Source organism: Poeciliopsis prolifica, unplaced genomic scaffold (genome assembly GCF_027474105.1).
Source record: "Poeciliopsis prolifica strain line A6 unplaced genomic scaffold, Auburn_PproV2 SCAFFOLD062, whole genome shotgun sequence".
Taxonomy (NCBI): domain Eukaryota; kingdom Metazoa; phylum Chordata; class Actinopteri; order Cyprinodontiformes; family Poeciliidae; genus Poeciliopsis; species Poeciliopsis prolifica.
In genome coordinates this window covers 1-19,599 of record NW_026562437.1, presented here as the reverse complement: position 1 = coordinate 19,599, position 19,599 = coordinate 1, and the positions used below count along the sequence as shown (strand labels likewise).

Genomic DNA, 19,599 nt, shown 5'->3' with positions numbered 1-19,599 from the left:
AAACCTAAAATTAGAAGATCCGGATCCAGTGCGACATCCTTTGAGATAAGAACTTTTATAATATTGATTATTTCTTTCCAAAATTTTGAATTTCCCTACATTCCCATATACAATGAACCAAGTCCCTTTGTCTTCCAAACATTTTATGCATATGTCTGGTATATTGAACTGAGTTTGAACTGATGTAATTTAGTTGGTGTAATATATGTTCGTATTAACCATTTGTATTGTAGTAATCTTAAACGTGAATTAATTGTTTGTTTCTGAGCTCTTATACAAAACACGTTGCCATTCTGCCATCGTTAGGTTTACACCTAAATCTACTTTCCAGGCTTCTAATTTCCACTTAGAGTCCTCTGGGGAGTTTGAAACTATAAAACTGTAGAATTCTGAAATCGCTCCTTTATTTGTGCCATCTTTGCTAATAATTTGTTCTAGTTGGGATTTTGGTGGCTTTATCAAATCTTTGGATTTTGTTCTAATATAAACTCCTGAGCTGAAGATATTTAAAAAAGTATTTTCTATTTATATTAAATTTCTGCCCGAGTTCTTCAAAGGACATCATATGAATTGAATTTGGTTGATACAGATCCTGAACACTATTTATTCCTTTTGTGGCCCATTTTTTAAATACAGCATCCGCTCTTCCAGGAGTAAAATCTTGATTTCCCCATATTGGAGTAAATTGTGACAATGTAATTAGTTCCTTTGTAAACTTCTTTATATCGTACCATATTTTGATCATGTTTTTAACAAAATGTATCACTTTTTAATTTATGTTAGATACGTACATCACAAAACAGTGTAAATTAAAACAATGTCAACAGAGTACCAAAATAAACAATAGACAAAACAGAAAACAAGTTATCTCACTCAGATGTGATGTTTGACTGTGGTCAACATCAGCTGTACCCAGATCATCATCCAGGGTTGAGTGGGTTTCTCTTTTATTTCTGAACATTTCCACTAAATTTAAGCATTTGTGCTCTAAGCAGAGACTTTGCTTTATTATGCATTGGGCCATTCATCAAGATCTACTATAAACTCTGAATTAATATAAGTTACAACAACATTTAAGTTTCCATTGGGATTAATAAAGTATTTTGATTGAATTTGAACTCCAGTCCTTATGTGCCACTGTCCTTTGGATCCAATCCAGCTCTAACCACAAGTCAAACTGCTGAATGTCAGTAAGTCCTACAAAGGTCTGATAATTAATTATTCACTTGATTCAGGAGTGTTGGATGCATCTAAAATGAAGAACAGTGGCACTCGAGAACTGGAGTTACAGAGACCTGCTGCTCTGTAACAGGCATCACACAAGTTCCTGTGACACCTGCTGAGTCTGGAACATCAACCTGCACTATCTTTTTTCCTGTTATGGTTCAGTTGGAAACAGTAAACAGGACTACATCCGGGAGGAGGAGGAGAGCTGTCACAACCTCAGCACTTCCTAAGTGATTAGATTTCACTTTTTCACATTTCATTTTCTTGTGGTGCAGGAGCGTCTAAGGTAAGACAAAAGTCTTTTACAAGTTTATTTTAAAGTCAGTTTGGATTTTGTATTGGCTGCTTTATGCAAAACAAAAACAATTGTTTTGTTTATTGACACTAAGGTAAATTAATATTTTTGAAGAGTAGTTTGATATTGGATTATTAATGGAAGTATTTCCTCTAAAATTCTCAAACTTACTTTGAGCTTCAATTTCTTGTGAAGCTTCTTTGATGGACGTTTCTAGTGGAAATGAGATCATGTTGCCAGTAAATTTTTCTAGACGTAATAATAATAATGATTATTTAATTTTCCTTTGAGGTCAATAAAGTATTTTTGAAATTACTGAAAAAAAATCTACAATTGCAAAACTTCTATAAATATTTTGTCTCTGGACTTCAGCTTCAGTAACAAAGCAAAGATATTTTTGCACCAAAAATACCTCCATACAAAACTCTGTTATTAATGACCTTCAACAACATAATATTTGTCATCTTCTATATTCCATTGCTATTGTTTGAATGTTTACATCACATCATTATTGAATGAAGGCACAAACTGAGGTGACCATGAAAAAAATGAAAGCAAATGGTTAAGAGAATGAATAAAGACTTAATTTATTATTTCCTTGTCAATTTTCCAATGACATTTTTCTAACTCATTTGTTGTTGGCTGTGTTGTACAACTACCAATATAGAAACACTGTTTTTAAAATTGTACATTAGTTACTTTTTATTTTCACTTGAGTAATATTATAAAGTAGTTTTGCTACTCTTACTTGAGGAAATTTTATGACTGCTTGATTTCATTGAATGAAGGCTGGATTGTGTTGAATGCACTAGAGAAATCAAAACATCATGATCCTCACAGTTCTGCCTGCTTTGTCCAGCTGACTCATCTGTTTATTTGTGTTTGAGGTGGAATGTATGCCTAAGTTGATGTTGACCTGAATTTGAAAACATGGAGGCATCTGATGACAAAGAGGAAGTTTCTTGCTCTGAAACAACTTTATGCAAGAAACAAGAGGGCAAGAGGTGAGACATCATATCTCTTCATGTTTGTGAGAAATCACAGACATTACTGTTACTAACATTACTAACTTTGTCTATAAGGAAAATGGAGTGTATGGTCACTATTATTTTTAACTCAGGAAGATTAAAATTAAAATGCTAGATATAATTATGAATATTAATTAACTCAAGAAGTTTGTTTCTGACAGGAAATGTAACAGGTGTCTGACTGGCATTTATATTCTCATCCACAGGAAACAACAGAAACAGGAATCTGGACCAAGTTGTCTGTCCTTCAAGAGCAGCCGCTCAAAAGATGCCATTCTTCGTTTTAATCTTGACCAACCTTCAGACGCAAACAGGTGAACTTCATGTAAATTGTCTCATGTTCTTTCAAAATGCATTCTGTTCTTGGAAGTGGAAAATGTTATAATTGTATTTTATTATCAAATCAATGTGTTGCAAATCCATCACCACAAAACCATCATGAAGTTAAAGGGATATGGAAGATAAAATAAATGACAAAGAAATGTTCTGTGCTCAACGGTTCCCCCCATAAAGTTCCTTCATAAGGTTTTAAGAAAACATATTTGTTGTAATAAATTAATACAAGTGTCATTAGTGCTCAATGTGACATCTGCTGCCATCGGACTCTTTCCAGATTAAATATTAATTAGAATTGAAAATGCAAGTTCCTAACAATTGGAATATATTAACAATTATTGCTCTCAAGTTGTCTTTTGATAAATCACTGTTGCACACCCCTGATATGTTGTGCATCTCAATTCTATAAATTCATATGTGTTTAGAAACTCCTTCCAGAAAACCATCCACCATTATAAATATTTCTGTGTCAGAAACATCAGCTGAAAGTGTCTTGTTTACATGGTATCAGGCTCATTATCCATTTAGTTTCCATGTTGGAAAGTACAGTTTTGTTTGTCTTAAGAAATTAAATGTAAATACATCTGTTGACTAAAATGCTAAACTGTTAGCTACATGACAGTTGTCTTATGGAGCACTCATGAGCTTATGTAGGTGTTAGTGATTCAGTTTGTCCTGGGATTTTTGGAAGCTAATTCTCAGTGGTTTCTTCTTAGATTTGATCAGATCTCTGAAGTTGGTCAACATCCCTATGAGCATCAAATGCAGCTGGGCTCCATATTTATGGTCTGTATACCATAGATACAACATTTTCATTTCTTTTTTAGTTCTGTGATGCACTTTGTAGATTTTATCAGATGTGTTATATATACTGTATCTTATTTTGTTCCAGGAACTGGAGAAAAGGATTGGGATGTTTGTGAAGGACGAACTGAAGGACATCCAAAAGGTTTTGTGTTCAGATAACCCTGAATGTCCTGAGGGTCTGGAAGAGGATGAAAAGCAGAGCAGCAGGAGCAGCAGGAGCAGCAGAGAGGCATTTTTAAAGATCACTGTTGACTTCTTGAGAATGATGAATCTGGATGACCTAGCTGACCTTCTGCAGAGCAGTAAGAGTTATTTTTCTCCGAAACTAATAACTCTACCAACATTTTTAAAATGTTTGAAGAAAAGATAGTTAAACACTGACTTTTTGGTTGACACTAGTTTTAATTTGCTTCAATTATTAATTAGCCTTAGAATTATTTATTTTAACATAGTTTTAACAAGTTTTTAATATTTTCTATTCTCTTCCGTCAGCCAGTTTTTAAAATGTGAGGTGTTTATCCCATCTTTTCAGCTTGGTGTCATAGACTAAACAGTTGGATATGAACACTGTTTCTGTTGAGCACTTTACTGTGTGACAGCAAGTATGCATATGCAGTTGTAAAAATGTATCTTTGAGTGCCAAGGTATGAGTTAGTTGTGGATTACTATAAACTACAGGTTATACAATTATTAACGCTAGTAATTTAGATCAAAATAACCATGTCAGGCAGAACTTGATCTTCAGTAAAGATTTTGTTTATATATACCTACTTAGAACAGTTTTAAGTGTCAACAATGCAAAAACACCACAAGAAAAAAAAATTGTGTTTCCTAGCCTAATTTATCTTACTTAAGTCAAAATCAGGGATGATGTATGATCTGAGCATCATACATCTTAATAGTAAGCTAGCTGATACTTTAGAGTACTTTTTATTTGTCTGCAACAATGCACGGCAGGGAATTAATTACATGTTATGAATAATACTTTTGGTATTTGCAGAATGTTTTTCTTGAACTTCGTGTCAAACACAAATGCTTTTTAACTGTGGTGCATTAAAGCAAAGCACTAAATCACTTTTAATTGTAATTGCTTCTTTGTTATCTTTTAGAGTCATTCATCACATGTCAACAAACACTAAAGTCTAACATGAAGAAAAAGTTCCAGTTTGTGTTTGAAGGAATCACTAAATCAGGAAATCAAAACTTTCTCAATCAGATCTACACAGAGCTCTGCATCACAGAGGGAGGATCTGAAGAGTCAATGATGAACATGAGGTCAGACAGATTGAATCAGTGTCCTGGAAACCAGATAGACCAGAAATAACAATTAGACCTGAAGACATATTTAAACCCTCTCCTGAGAGAGAAGAACCAATAAAAACAGTGATGACAACAGGAGTGGCTGGCATTGGGAAAACAGTCCTGACACAGAAGTTCACTCTGGACTGGGCAGAAGACCAAACCAACCAGGACATCCAGTTCATGTTTCCATTCACATTCAGAGAGCTGAATCTGTTAAAAGACCAGCAGTTCAGCTTAGTGGAGCTTGTTCACCACTTTTTAGTGAAACCAAAGGAATCTTCAGGTTTGAAGATTTAGAAGTTGTGTTCATCTTTGATGGTTTGGATGAATGTCGACTTCCACTGGACTTCAAGAAAAATGAGATCCTGACAGATGTAAGAAAGTTCACCTCAGTTGATGTTATTCTGACAAACCTCATCAGAGGGAACCTGCTTCCCAAAGCTCTCCTCTGGATAACCACAAGACCTGCAGCAGCCAATCGGATCCCAACTGAGTTTATTGGTATGATGACAGAGATTAGAGGATTCACTGATCCACAGAAAGATGAATACTTCACCAAAAAATTCAAATAAAGAAGCAGGCCAGAATGGTAATTTCCCATGTAAGAAATCCAGAAGCCTCCACATCATGTGCCACATCCCAATCTTCTGCTGGATCACTGCTACAGTTGTGGAAGACATGTTAAACAAGAAAGATGGAGAAGAGCTGCCAAAGACCCTGACTGAGATGTACATCCACTTCCTGGTGGTGCAGACCAAACAGAAGATCATCAAGTACGATGGAGGAGCTGAGACAGATTCAATCTGGAGTCCAGAGAGCCAGAAGATGATCGAGTCTCTGGGAAAACTGGCTTTTGAACAGCTGATGAAAAGAAACCTAATTTTCTATGAATCAGACCTGATAGAGTGGCATCGATATCAGAGCAGCTTCAACATGTTCAGGAGTTTTCACAGAGATCTTCAGAGAAGAGAGAGGTCTGTACCAGGACAAAGTTTTCTGCTTTGTCCACCTGAGTGTTCAGGAGTTTCTGGCTGCTCTTCATGTTCACCTGACCTTCATCAAATCTGGAGTCAATCTGATGGGAAAAGGTGAAATGAAATCCAAGGAATTGGAAAAAAGACACCAGAAATCTTCAGAGACAGAAATGTACAAGAGTGCTGTGGACATGGCCCTAGAGAGTCCAGATGGACACCTGGACTTGTTCCTCCGCTTCCTACTTGGTCTTTCACTGGAGACCAATAAGCGTCACTTCAGAGGCTTTGTGGCACAGACAGAAGAAAGTTTAGCAGCCAATAAGTACACAGCCCAGTACATCAAGGAGAAGATGAATAATGATCTATGTGTTGAGAAAAGCATCAATCTGTTCCACTGCCTTAATGAACTAAATGATCAGTCCTTGGTGGAGGAAATCCAACAATCTCTACGAACCGGAAGTCTTTCAACACATCAGTTGTCTCCTGCTCATTGGTCAGCTCTGCATTTCATCCTGCTGTCATCAGACAAAGGTCTGGAGACATTTGACCTGAAGAAATACTCTGCTTCAGAAGAAGCTTTACTGAGGCTGCTGCCAATAGTCAAAATCATTAGCAAAGCTATGTAAGTAAAGACATAGAAGATTTCATAAAATTATGTAGCAAATAAAATTATGAGATAATTACTTGGTATTACCTTTGTCTTTTTCAGACTGAGTGGTTGTAAACTCTCAGAGAGAAGCGGTGAAGCTCTGTCCTCATTGCTCAGCTCAACGTCCTCTAGTCTCAGAGATCTGGACCTGAGTAACAATGACCTGAGAGATTCAGGAGTGAAGCTGCTGTGTGAAGGACTGATGAGTCCTAACTGTGAACTGGAGATTCTCAGGTGAGAACCGTTTAAATTCTTCTATTGTCGTCATATTTACCAAATTTATGAAAGAATTGCAAAATCTCTAGAGCAAATGTTCCTAATCCATTTCATCAGGGACCACTACCCTGCATATTTTAGATGTACTTCGGCTCCAGAACACCTGATTCAAAACCCAGCCAAATACAGGGATTAGTTAGGAAAACTTGCTTCTAGCTCTGGGCATCGCTGACTAACTGTTGCGCTAACTCTAATCCTAATTTGATAAATGAAATCATGCTGATACCCACCACACATGACACAACATATGCTACAACAGCAGCAACTCAATAGAGCCAACATTTTCAGTACTCACCTTTCTCTATGGTTACACTTTAAGATGTGATTCTTTGGAACAGACCTTCCACTCATGGTTACAGTTTTATAATTGTGGATCATTGCTAACTCTGTTGCTGATTTTGCCCAACTTACCACAGCAAGTTATGCAGGACATCAGTAGATTTTAGTGTTTAATGTAGAATTATACAGATGCATTTTGAGGATAGAAGAATATTTGGTGCACCACATTGTTAATAATTAAAAAGAGGACTAACTTGATTTAGCTCTTTAATTAATTCTCTGTCCTAGGTTCTTGTGTCTGTGTACGTGTGGCGGGAGAAAGACCAATCATACGACATCAGATTTCAGATATCCAGAGTTTTATCCAGAGAAATTCAATGCAAGAAGAATGTTACAATAAGCATCTCACCTAGATTATCAAAAGTCCAAGACATGACAAAACAGAAACAAAGAACTGAGTAAAAAGACAAAAAACAAAAGACAAAAGATGCATCTTCTGGGAAACTCTCACTCAGCACAAAGAGATTCGAACTTCTGCTGTGAACAAACCATTTTCTACGAATGTGTATTCTCCTCATTTAAATATATGCATTAGGAGGTGTGTTTTCTCCTTTGTGTGGGTTGTCTTAAATGTTAATTTTATTACCTCTGAGACCCAAACACCCAGCTCTTCTTGTACCAGCCGCCTTTAGGTGATCTGATTTATAGCGTGATTTATACGTTCAGAGAGTCACCAGTTGTCTTAGTTTGGATTTGTATCTAAGTTTATCTTAACCTAAAAGTTAACTTATGTACTATTGTGCTACTTTAAAATTCTATTTCAACAACATCATCAGTGGAGAATGTGAAGAGAGAAAATGGACCAGCTCCTTAAAAAGTCTTCACCCTTTTCAAAATAAGAGCACGAATATAATGTCTAATTACTTGAAAACTCTTCACAGTCAGTTACCAGAACTTCAATACAGATGTTGAACTTTATTTATCTGAAAGTTTAAAAAGTCAGCCAAATAATCTGGTCCTTTTGAAATACAACAAAATTCATTTCAGTATAGCTGATCCAAAACAGCGAGAGACAAACACACAACATACGTTATGGTGCCAGAGGCTGCAGGGAGATGGCCTTTTGTTAGGTGAGAAAAAATAATAACATGAGGGGAAAAACATATTGGACACAGAGAGGGGTTGCATAAAGTACATCTGCATGTGAAAACCAATATATTGAAAACATGAAACATGTAGAATGGGACTCAATAAATTAGTGAGTCCCAGATCAGGCCACTCAGTTGAGTGATGTAGCCACCTGGTACGGTTCAGACAACCACTATTGTTTTGGGTCAGACCAACTCTTAATTTTTTCTGCCTTAAAGTCTCACTGGTTCTACATTTCAATGGTGACTCCAAACAGGCAAAGTTGTGGTAAACATCTTCAACTGACAATATAGACAAACACACAGTTTTCTGCAGACTGTTGCTTAACATTCATGCTCTACCTTTCTTAGCATGTCATCTAATTATTCCTGCTGAAAACAAGTTCTAAAATGTGCTTCATACTGAGAATATGGGTGAGTTTTCCAACAATGTTGTGTATTTGTGTCTGCAGGCTTTCAGGCTGCCTGATCACAGATGAAGGATGTGCTGCTCTGGCCTCAGCTCTGACTACAAACCCGTCTCACCTGAAGGAGCTGGACCTCAGCTTCAATTGTCCTAGAGAGGCAGGAATGGAGAGTCTAGCAGCTATACTGAAGAATCCAAGCTTCAGGCTGGAGTCTCTCAAGTAAGGACATATTTTCTGCAGCCACACAGTGACACTTAGGATAACTGAGGAACAATAATCCTTGGGGAGGGGGAGGAGATCTGGATAAATCAATGACAATATGAATATAGGTAGGTAAACCCAGATACCTCAACGAGCCTCAGACCAAGAAATGCTGGTTTATATCAGTAAGGACTTACTGTATGCTGCATCAAGGGAAATCAAGCTAAGATAGAGGAATAATTAATTGCTCATTAATTGCAAACAATTTTGAACAGTGGTCATTTTAAGTTCATGTCCCTTTAACTTCAACAAACTCAACATGGTGTAGAATCGCAAAGTGGAATGATATTTATCAATCATAACCGATATGACTTAAAAGTACAAATCTAAACACTCCCAATTAGGTCTAGTCTAATACATGAATATGTTTGATCTAAAACATTTTTTAAAATGTTTTTAACAAATGTGACTTTGTTGGGACTTTATTCCCAGTCTATTTTATGGATGTATTGTATGGGGCAGAATGAGAACAATGACACAAAAACTGAAGAGAAAATAAACTGTCAACTCTGAACAAAACTAGTAAACAACTGTTTTTTTTCTGTTATATAACAATAACTTTGTCATCCTATGTTTTCTCTGAAAGCCCAAAGAGAATTTTTACCAAATAAACAAAGGTCATTTATTTGGTAAATATAATACATAGTGACAGAAACACAGGCATAGATCGACTGAAGAACTCTTAGAAAACTCAATGAGGTCTAAATCAGGGTGTCCATATTTGCATCTTGATGAATACCATCAAAACATCAACTTTCTTAAAGCATGGAGCCTGCAGGAGAAAGATGGATGACACCAGGACTGAGGAAGTGTGAGTGCATTTTTGATTCATTGATGTTCACCTCTATGACAGTGAATTCAGAAAATTATATGTCACTAATTTTATTTTGTTTCTTCTGTCCTTCAGATTCCTGTCCACTAACAGTCGACCTGAACACTGTAAACAAATCCCTCAGACTGTCTGACAACAACAGGAAAGTGATACGTGTGGAAGAGGATCAGCCATATCCTGATCATCCAGACAGATTTGATTCCGCTCAGTTGCTGTGTACTGATGGTCTGACTGGTCGTTGTTACTGGGAGGTTGAGTGGGGTGGGAAAGTCTATGCATCAGTGAGTTACAGGGGAATCAATAGAAAGGGTCTCAATGACGATTCCTGGTTTGGATTTAATGATAACTCCTGGTGTCTAGTCTGCTCTGATGATGGTTACACTGTTTGGCATGATAGTGAAAAAAAAGTTTTCATCCCTGTTCCCTCCTTCTCCTCTCCTTCCTCTGCCTCTGGCAGAGGCGCTGTGTATGTGGACTGTCCTGCTGGGACTCTGTCCTTCTACAGAGTCTCTTCAGACACACTGATCCACATCTACACCTTCAACACCAAATTCACTGAAACACTTTATCCTGGATTTGCATGCAGGAAATGTAATTGGGGGTCTTGGTTCTTGTTTTAGAGTAATCTTTTCTAAGTTAGAGGAAATCTAACTTTACATGTGTTTCATCCAATATGATTGTAGATCATCATCCTATGTAAAAATTAGTTCAAACAGCATAAATAATCACTAAGTGCTTCACAGTAAATACTGTAGTCTGCAGGAACTCCAGCACCACCCTGTTGCATTGTTGATGTGCTCAAGTCTCTCCTGAACCTCCACCAGACGGTGCATTTGGCGAATCTTCCAAATCACCTTCATTTCAGTTCAGCACAAGCCCAGCAGCAAGTCTTAAAGGTTTTGCTGAAATCTGACTTTCCAGACGGGGGGTCATTATAACTTTCTATTTGTGGTGCAGGATTGCCGAGGACTTCCTGTGGGGTTTAGAACAGGTGTTGTGTGTTTGTCAAGATTTAGAGGATCCAGTTTCAATCTTATGTTGCAGGAGCCAACCAATAATCTTCAGTTTTTTTCTGTGGGCGGGGCTCATGTGTTGTCATTAAACTTCCACACCAATATATATGAAGGAGTTCTCCATGATGATGCACAAAAAATCTGGTGCAGATCAGATGACGAATCGTGGAGATAAATAATTTAGGGGGCATTATGCAGTCAAATTTCAATATAACCCTCTTGGCCTCTTAAGAGGTCAACAAAGGTCATTTATTTGGTACAAATTGGATGATGCATGTGAGAATTTGTCATTCTATCACAGCAACATGCTGCAGCCACCAGCCATTGCTGAGGGAAGATTCAGCATCATGTTGTTCTGTGACTGGATTCACATCTACATTAAACAGTAAAATTATGACCACCAGCAGGAAAACAGGTGATTTCCTGTTCAAAGGGGGTGGGGCTACAGTGATGTCACATATTGATCATGTGATTGTGATCAATGCTGGTTTGTTATGACACATATAAAGTCTGAAGCAGCTGTGAGCCAGTGTGTGGAAGTGATTCCATGTTGATGTTTAAGTTTCTTAAGAGTTGCACTGTTTGCATAATGGCAGTTCATAATGTAACTTGTGTTATAAACTGAATCCTAAGAGTGACAGACATATGCATATAATCCTATTGCCATAAAACTGAAATGAATATTTAACATTTGTATCTTTTCCTGTAACTTTTACTACATAACACAAAATATTGCAATCAAAAATTTAATGTATCCCTTCTATGTACTGGATGTAGTTTTTGTATTTGCTCACTTGATTACATTTTGACATATTATCAATAATAAAGACAAAGACATTGATGTCACTAAGTTTTTTTTTTTCCTTTTGTTCTTAGGCTTAGTCCCACTAATGTGAAAACTGTAATTTCACATACCACAAATCTTAACACCATAAGTTGTCACAAGATTGCCACAGTGGTAGTTTTGATCATGCCCTTATATATATATATATATATATATTATATATATATATTATATATATATATATATATATATATGTGTGTGTGTGTGTGTGTGTGTGTGTGTGTGTGTGAAGTGCATAAGGTTCATAGTTTGTGAGACATTGACTTGTCAGATTTACACACAGTCACCCTGCATGTTATTGTTTACATCAGGAAATTTCGCGCATGCGTACATGAAGACTATTCTACACGTCCATGTAAATCTATCCATGTAAAGAATATTATTAATGTAGATAATTTCATGTTATGCTCCACAGCAAATGGAGAAACCATTAAAGTACAACTCAAATCAGTGCATCAGCGAGCTAACTTGTTGCTATCACAACTGACGCGACAAAAAAAACCCCAAATATTTCCCAGAGCAGAACATTCAGTCTGTTGCAGTATTGTGGTTTTAGGCTTAATGTTTATTTTGAGATTAATTTCTGTGGTAAAAGGAGAAAACTATAAATATATCGCTGCATGAGACTCGCTGTTACTGTCTTACTCTATACCTGTGGAGTCACAATGCCTGGGATCTAGAGCGCCCCCTGCCATGAGCCAGGAGAACTGCCTGCCTCACCTCAAGTCTGCAGCTAGAGGTTGATCAATCCCAGGTGATGCTGAGCTCACTGCTGCCTCAACTTCACTTCTGAGCATCTGAATGGGAAAATGCGAAAATTCAGCAATTTTCAAGAAATCAGAGTTTAAGCTAAGCAAAAAAATAGGTACTTTATAGCACAAACCACAGGGTGAAAATAGAAAAAAAAAAAACTTTTTCCTATAACAGGTGAGGCTCTGCGTCTATACACACTTGTCCAACACTGCCCTCGTGTGGAAGGTCATATCTTGACGTTAAGCAGCTTGTAATTTAGTTTTTCATAACCTTTTGTGCAAACATCCTCCTGTTCTCTGGCACCTCTTGTAAAATCTAATTAGACACCAAAAGTATGAACGACTCAGGTATGATCATTTAATCTTTTATTGATAATATCTTAATGGTTGGAAGCAAATATACTTTTCCCCTTTATTGTATCAAATAGAAAATCAGTTTTTGCTCTGAACAGCTGTTCTATGACAAAAAAGTAATTTGTCACTAATGCTATAGATAAATAAATACAGCATATTTAAGCTATTACAGTTACATCATAGCAGGCAGAAAACTGCAATTTGATTCAAAACCTTAATATGTGCAGGACATAACTAAATCAGACCAATCAGGACAGAGTTAAAGCAGCAAAGCACCCCAAACATAATCAGTGGTATCTGTCAGTTTATGAGCCGAATGTAAAACAATGAAATGCTATGACATAGTGGAAGAACTTCAGATCTAATACATTCCTGTGAATTTAGATTTATTTAAGTGTCTTTGTCTCAACTTTTACTCAAGAAATACAGAAATCCATAGCTTGTTCTCATTGTGTTTTAAAGTATTGCCTCTGGATGTTTCATGAAAAACCAACCAGCTATAGAACATCAATCAAATGAGTGAACTGAACTAAGACGTGCAGAAAGAAAACTGTGGCTTCTAGTGTTTAACAGGAACAGGTGCTGTGCAGAAAGTCCGAGGTAAACCCAAGCTATTCTCATTTTTAATTCAGTACCAACGTCATTTGGGATCTTTTGCCTTCATGATCCGTTCCGTTGAAACTTGACTTGTCAAGTGCTTCACACAAAACGTGTCGCGTTTTAATCTCGCATCAGAAGCGGTTGATCCTGTCCTGCTTCATCTGGAGCCTGGCTTGCTGCTTCTGGAGCAGGACGTGTTCGGCGAAGTCCCGCACGGCGCCCGCACCGCCGCCTTGCTTGCAGGCAAACTTGCTGGCTCTGATGGCGTCGGATGGGCGTCTGCCGGCGCCGCGCTCAGGCCCGCCAGGTTCAGACAGCAGGCGGACGCCGCATCGCAGCCTGGGAGGGAAAACACAACATAACCTTGGTTTGAGCCTTGTTAATTTTAGCCAACAATAATAACCACTTTTTAAAAAACAGAAAAGATTTAACTTTTAACCCCAGGAAAAAAAAAGATGTATAAAAAAATGTTGAAGCAGGTTAAAAGGTTAACTTTAACTGGAAAGTAATAAAATCAAATAGTTTTCCCATCTATTTTTCCCCAGTTAATCAAAATACTTCAAATATTATTTTGATCAAGAATGCCTTTAAAGGGTTGATGGTTATTTGGTAGTTTTACTCATATTTTGGTACAAACTGTTAAAATATGAATGGAGCCTCATCAGTCCTACAGTTTCCAGCCTGTTTAGAACAAAATAACCAAATTTTCTTAATCTTATCGCCAGCAGCTCGTTTGATGACTATAAGCTGTAACATTCATTTTCTACAAGATCTCTTCAAAATGTATTTTTTAAAACATTATCCAGACAAGTAAAAAAAAAACTGTTTAAAAAGTCCAGATTTTTACCCATGTAGGCCACCTCCTTCCAGTCCAGCTTCTTCTCCTCCACCTTCGACTGCACATCTTTTAGTGGATCCTCTCCGACTACCATCACTTCACAGTCTGTCATCATCTTCAGTTTAGAACTCATCTGTTGGAGCGCGATGTCCTCCGTGGAGATCAGCAGCACCACCTGGAGGACAGGAGGTGTAACACGTTGCGAGACACTGGTCAATTTCTCCTTTGACGTTGATAAAGGCGACAGATCCGACCTCCACGTCGTCTTTCTGCAGCTTCCTGAGTGCTGTGATGTCTCTCCTGTGGATGGAGACACTGAATCCTTCTGTGTCGCTGCTGTGGACGGAGCCCTTAGAAGACGGCTCGGACTCAGACACGTCAGCAGAGCATATTCCAGAATCAGTGTCACGCTGACCACCAGCAGAGGACCCAGTCAAGTTCACCCGTCCATCGGTCAAACATCCAGAAACTTCACAGAACATCAGAGACACTCCCCGGCCAAAGTAACCGAACCTGTTGAGAAGCAGAGAATCCAAACATGAAGTTCAGCAGGAAGTCCAGACGGAGAAAAATACCTAAATTTAAATAAGGTTAAAAGGTCAAATCCCAAGAATCTGAAATGTTCTTTTGGGGGGGGTTTAAAAAAAGGTAACTTTTGCTTCATTGAATATGTTAAGATGGAATGAACTAGGAAAGACATGTTCATTACATATTTTGCACAAATTAATTCTTGGACAATGAGATTCTGATCAGTTCTGTTTTAGGGCCTTTCACTTTAAATCCAAAGCTGCTGCTGGCTACGCCCTCAACGCAACGTTCACACTTGGATGTAAAAATGGCTGCAAAAAGATACGCAATTATACATCTATGAAAAGCAGAAGTGGAGCCTCCTGCACAAATAAGACAGCTTAAAAAGTCAGCATCAAAATGCTTGTCGTTTCCAGAAGCCATTGTACAGCAGTAAAACCAGCTGACCAAATGTGCTGAGATCTGCTTAGGTTGCTGGGTAATGGGCTGAGCTTTGCTGGGGTTGTTGGGTAACAAGCATTGCCTGGTGATTTTTGACGTTATCTTCCAGGGGATTTTGAAACGGCTCATTTTCCAGACACCAATTATACAATTTATTGCCAAAACCCACCCAGGCAGATTTTTAAGCACTTGTGCTGTTTTAGAAGCAGCAGAAACCTAAATGAATGTATACAAATGTGCAAAATGTGACTTTGCATCATAGATGCCCTGAAAAGCAGTCGGTTTAAATTCACCTGAGTACTCTCTGCTCTGCCACAGGCCAGTCGATGTCCACGTCAATGTCCACGCTGTGCTGCGGCTCCATCTCAAAGTAGGCGACCCGACCGCCTGCACAATCAGAAAACCGCCAAACATTGTGAACTGATGGACACAGGTCGAGAAACATCAGTTCATCGTAGGACAGAGTGTCTTTAATTTTTACCACGTAATAAAAAAGCTTTTATTGTACATTTTCTGCCCCTTATTGCCTGAATTTTATGTTTTTGCCACCAAGCTGTAATTTTTTTTTTATGAAACAGGAATTTAAGGTTTTAGTGTGAAAATTGGTAAATTAGGCATAAATGACCACAAGATGGCAGCAAAGTAAAGCCTTTCATTTTCATCATCCAATAATTTAAACAATTATTTTAATATAGTTATTACTGCCTGAATATTCAGTTTTTACAAACTCAAAAATAGACTTAATTTAAATTTAAGACATGAATTTAGGTTTGTAGTAAATTATGCTTAACTGACCACTAGATGGTGACAAAGTACTCTTTGATGTTTGAGGCAAATTGACAACTTTAGTCAGAGTGAAACAAGATGAAAATTATACATACATCCTCAGATACATGCATAAATCCCCAATAACACTTGAATGAACATCCAAGTCAAACATTGGATTCAAACTTATTGACAAGCTTCTGGTCTAATTCTGGCTCGATATCTGACCACTTTTTGGTAGAATCAATTTAAACTAGGTTTTCTGGCACAGATGTGGCTTTTAGGGAAACACTTGGAGCAAATTGTCAGTACTGAGAGCTAAACATTCAGAGCAGCTACCTGCAGCAGTCCTTTCTCGACGAGTTCTCTGGTAGCAAAGTAAAAGGAACCATTCTCAACCAGTTCTCCGTTCCAGTCCTGACGCCGCGGACGCTTTGCAGGGTTCAGATTCTCCGGCTCAGTGCTTTCATCACCTGTAAGGAAGGATGAACATGTTCTGCTGTAGGTTCTCTGAACAGAACAACTGAACCCCGATTGAGTCCAATTACAGTCAAACAGGCGTTTGATGAACTCACTTCCTTCCTTGACCTCCTTCCAGCGGAACTGGTGTCTCCGGACCACAGAGAAGACGGAGTCATATCCGTCATTTGTGATCTTCTTCAGGGCGTTCTTTAGGTGAGATGGATGGAGACACGGAGACGTAGCCTGGATGTTACAGACCACAGTCACCTCTGAACAGGAGAAAAACTCATCTGTGATTTTCCATCCTCAACATTTGGGTCAACTTGTGTCCAGCTGAGCTTTTCCTACCTGGGTGATTTGATAAACTCCTGAATCGTCTCCAAGGAGGTGGAGGAGTCCTTGGAGACTTTCTTGCTCCTCCGGTGGACTTTGGCCCCCCAGGATTTTGCAACTTCTTCAATGTCATCGTGGTCTGTTGACACCCAAACACTAAAAATAAAAATAAAAAGTTATGTTTACTTATAGCTGTAGGACATTCCAGCAAAAAGTGTTTTATATGATAAAACACCGCAGCAGCAGCGTTCTGGACCGGCTGCAGCAGCAGCGTTCTGGACCGGCTGCAGCAGCAGCGTTCTGGACCGGCTGCAGCAGCAGCGTTCTGGACCGGCTGCAGCAGCAGCGTTCTGGACCGGCTGCAGCAGCGGCGTTCTGGACCGGCTGCAGCAGCAGCGTTCTGGGCCGGCTGCAGCAGCAGCGTTCTGGACCGGCTGCAGCAGCAGCGTTCTGGGCCGGCTGCATCTGGAGGATTTTTAATTCAGATCTGTGAATTCACAGCTACAGTAACCAATGCAACTGAAAAAGTCTCCTGGAATAATTTTTAAATGCTGGAAATGACAAAAGGCCGACTTTGTAACCGTCTCTGGATACTCAGTTCAAACCCCAAAACAATCATAAGTTCTTTTATATTCATGTTTCCTCTGAGTTAGTTTATAATGCAGATTTTCCTAAAAGGTATTCATACACCTTGAACTTTTCCACATTTAATAATATTGCTACTTTTTAAATATGTTACATCATGCTTATCTGTGAATTGGAAAGGACAGTTTTTTCCCCCATATAAATAAATGAGATTTGGGATTCTTAATCTACAACCTTGAATTTGCCAAATTTTCTCATCTAAATCAGTTTCCACATCTTGGCACAGATGCACAACTGGACTTGGATCTGGAATCTGGAAAAGAGGCAAAGCTTAAAGTCGTTGAATTTTTGTTGTTGAAATGCATTTGTGGACAAACAGGAGCTCAAACACTATATATATATATCAGACTCTAACCATGGTAACAAAACCATACTAATAATTATTTTACATTTTTACCCAATAAATGTTCAAATCTTTTATCTTATCAAACTGAAACCATAAAATTAAACACAATTTACTCATTCTCTATAAAGAATGAGATTTTGATCTTTGGGTAAATTAAGTATTTTTGTGTGGCCCTGATAATCTATGAAATAAATTCAACTGGAAGTGGTTTCAAATGGAGGCTTATTTTGACCTGCTGTGAACTGCGGAGCATATTTAATGTTTAACTTAGTTTTAATGCACCAAGTTGAAGAGTTTGTTTGGCCAAGGCTCTCAACTTTATCTGATGAGTCATTTGCAGCCACAAGGTCCAGAAACGCAAAGGAAAACCAGCACAGTGTTCACGCATCATCGGTTTTCAGTCATTATTTGATGGACTATATGAAATGTCACTTATCTTTGTCAATCTGCAACTTCCCATCAGTACAGATGTAGGCAACATGTGGTGTACCCCAAGGCTCAATCCTGGGATCCCTCATATTTGATATCCAATACCTCAGATTACAACAAGCAATCAAATATCAAAACTATACAGATGATTCATAACTTCAATCACAATGTCACCAGGTGACTGAACCCACTCAAGCACCAACACAAATGTCTCCAGCTGAACAGAAAAGAAACTGAAATTACCACCTTTGGACCGAAAGAGTAACAATCTGGAATCAATTAATAGTTAATACAGTTAATACAACTAAAAACCAGAGATCATAGCGATGGCCTCTAACCTAGATTTACAGAAACTCATTCTTCTGTTTATCTTCAGTTGCATTGATTACTGCAACAGTGTCTTCACAGATCTGCCTAAACAGATCCAGAACGTTGCTGCCGTTCGGACTAAAGCCAGGAAGTGAGAGAACATCACCCAGTCTTATACACTGGCTCCCTGTAGCTCAGAGAATATACTTTAAAATACTGTTTATAAATCACTGAACGGCTCAGCACCACAATACTTTAAAGACCTGCTGTCATACCAACCTTCCAGACCTCAGAACCAAACATGGAGAAGCAGCATTCAGCTCCTATGCACCACAAATCTGGAACAAACTTCCAGAAAACTGCAAAACAGCTGAAACTGTTAAACAGATAATTGATCAATGTTAAGTCAATTTCACTAAAAATATCATTGAGCAATACATGTGGCATACATTTACTTGATTTGACAAAATGTAATATTTGCACTTGTGCCATATGACTGTTTTAGAACTGCCTTGTAGCTGAAATTAAAATAAACTGGATTTGACTTGAAAATTACCGTCTGTGTGTCTCCATTAATAAAACCATTTTCTTTTGTTGACAATAGAGTTTGAAAATGTAAACTCAGGAGAGAGAAACAGACAGATGGCGACAGAAAGGTAAAGAGATAAAGGAAGAAAGGGAGGGACTGCAGATCCCGTAAAACTCGACTGAACAGTAAATCCTGTTCCGTCAGGAGGTGTGACGTCTCAAAGCCAATAAATATGGGTGGACACATCTTTCGTCTCCAAAGCAGGAACTTTAACCAGGAGGCAACAAAAGGACAGTAGCCACAGCTTTACATCCTCATTACTGTATAAAAGTAGGGGTCAAGGGTCAAAATAGGACAAGTCCAACATTTTTGACCAGTTTGTGTATTTAGAATATTAACAGTATTTCATGTTTATGGCTTTTAAAATAAACAGACTAATGTTTTTCATTTGACATTTTTAGTGCCAAAGTGCATTTAATAAATATACTCAATTAAAAACCGACTGTAGAGATTAAAATGTTAGCAGTGAACTACAGTCACCTGTATAGAAATAGGAGTATGGGATCAGGTTACACACAGATGAGAAAAGT

The 19,599-nt window shown here is 38.1% G+C and overlaps 1 protein-coding gene and 1 pseudogene across 1 annotated transcript; one reads left to right on the top strand and one right to left on the bottom strand.

Moving 5' to 3' along the window:
• Positions 1–1,486: 1,486 nt before the first annotated feature.
• Positions 1,487–11,671, top strand: LOC129379945 (NLR family CARD domain-containing protein 3-like; annotated as a pseudogene).
• Positions 11,672–12,784: 1,113 nt separating this feature from the next.
• Positions 12,785–16,907, bottom strand: LOC129379873 (N-acylneuraminate cytidylyltransferase-like; the record flags this gene model as incomplete). Its single annotated transcript, XM_055060803.1, is given in 9 exon segments — positions 12,785–13,661; positions 13,664–13,723; positions 14,232–14,397; positions 14,477–14,735; positions 15,485–15,579; positions 16,296–16,429; positions 16,532–16,687; positions 16,767–16,777; positions 16,779–16,907. Coding segments are annotated over 9 exon segments (1,156 nt in total), but the record flags the coding sequence as incomplete, so codon positions are not given.
• Between the last annotated feature and the right edge of the window lie 2,692 nt (positions 16,908–19,599).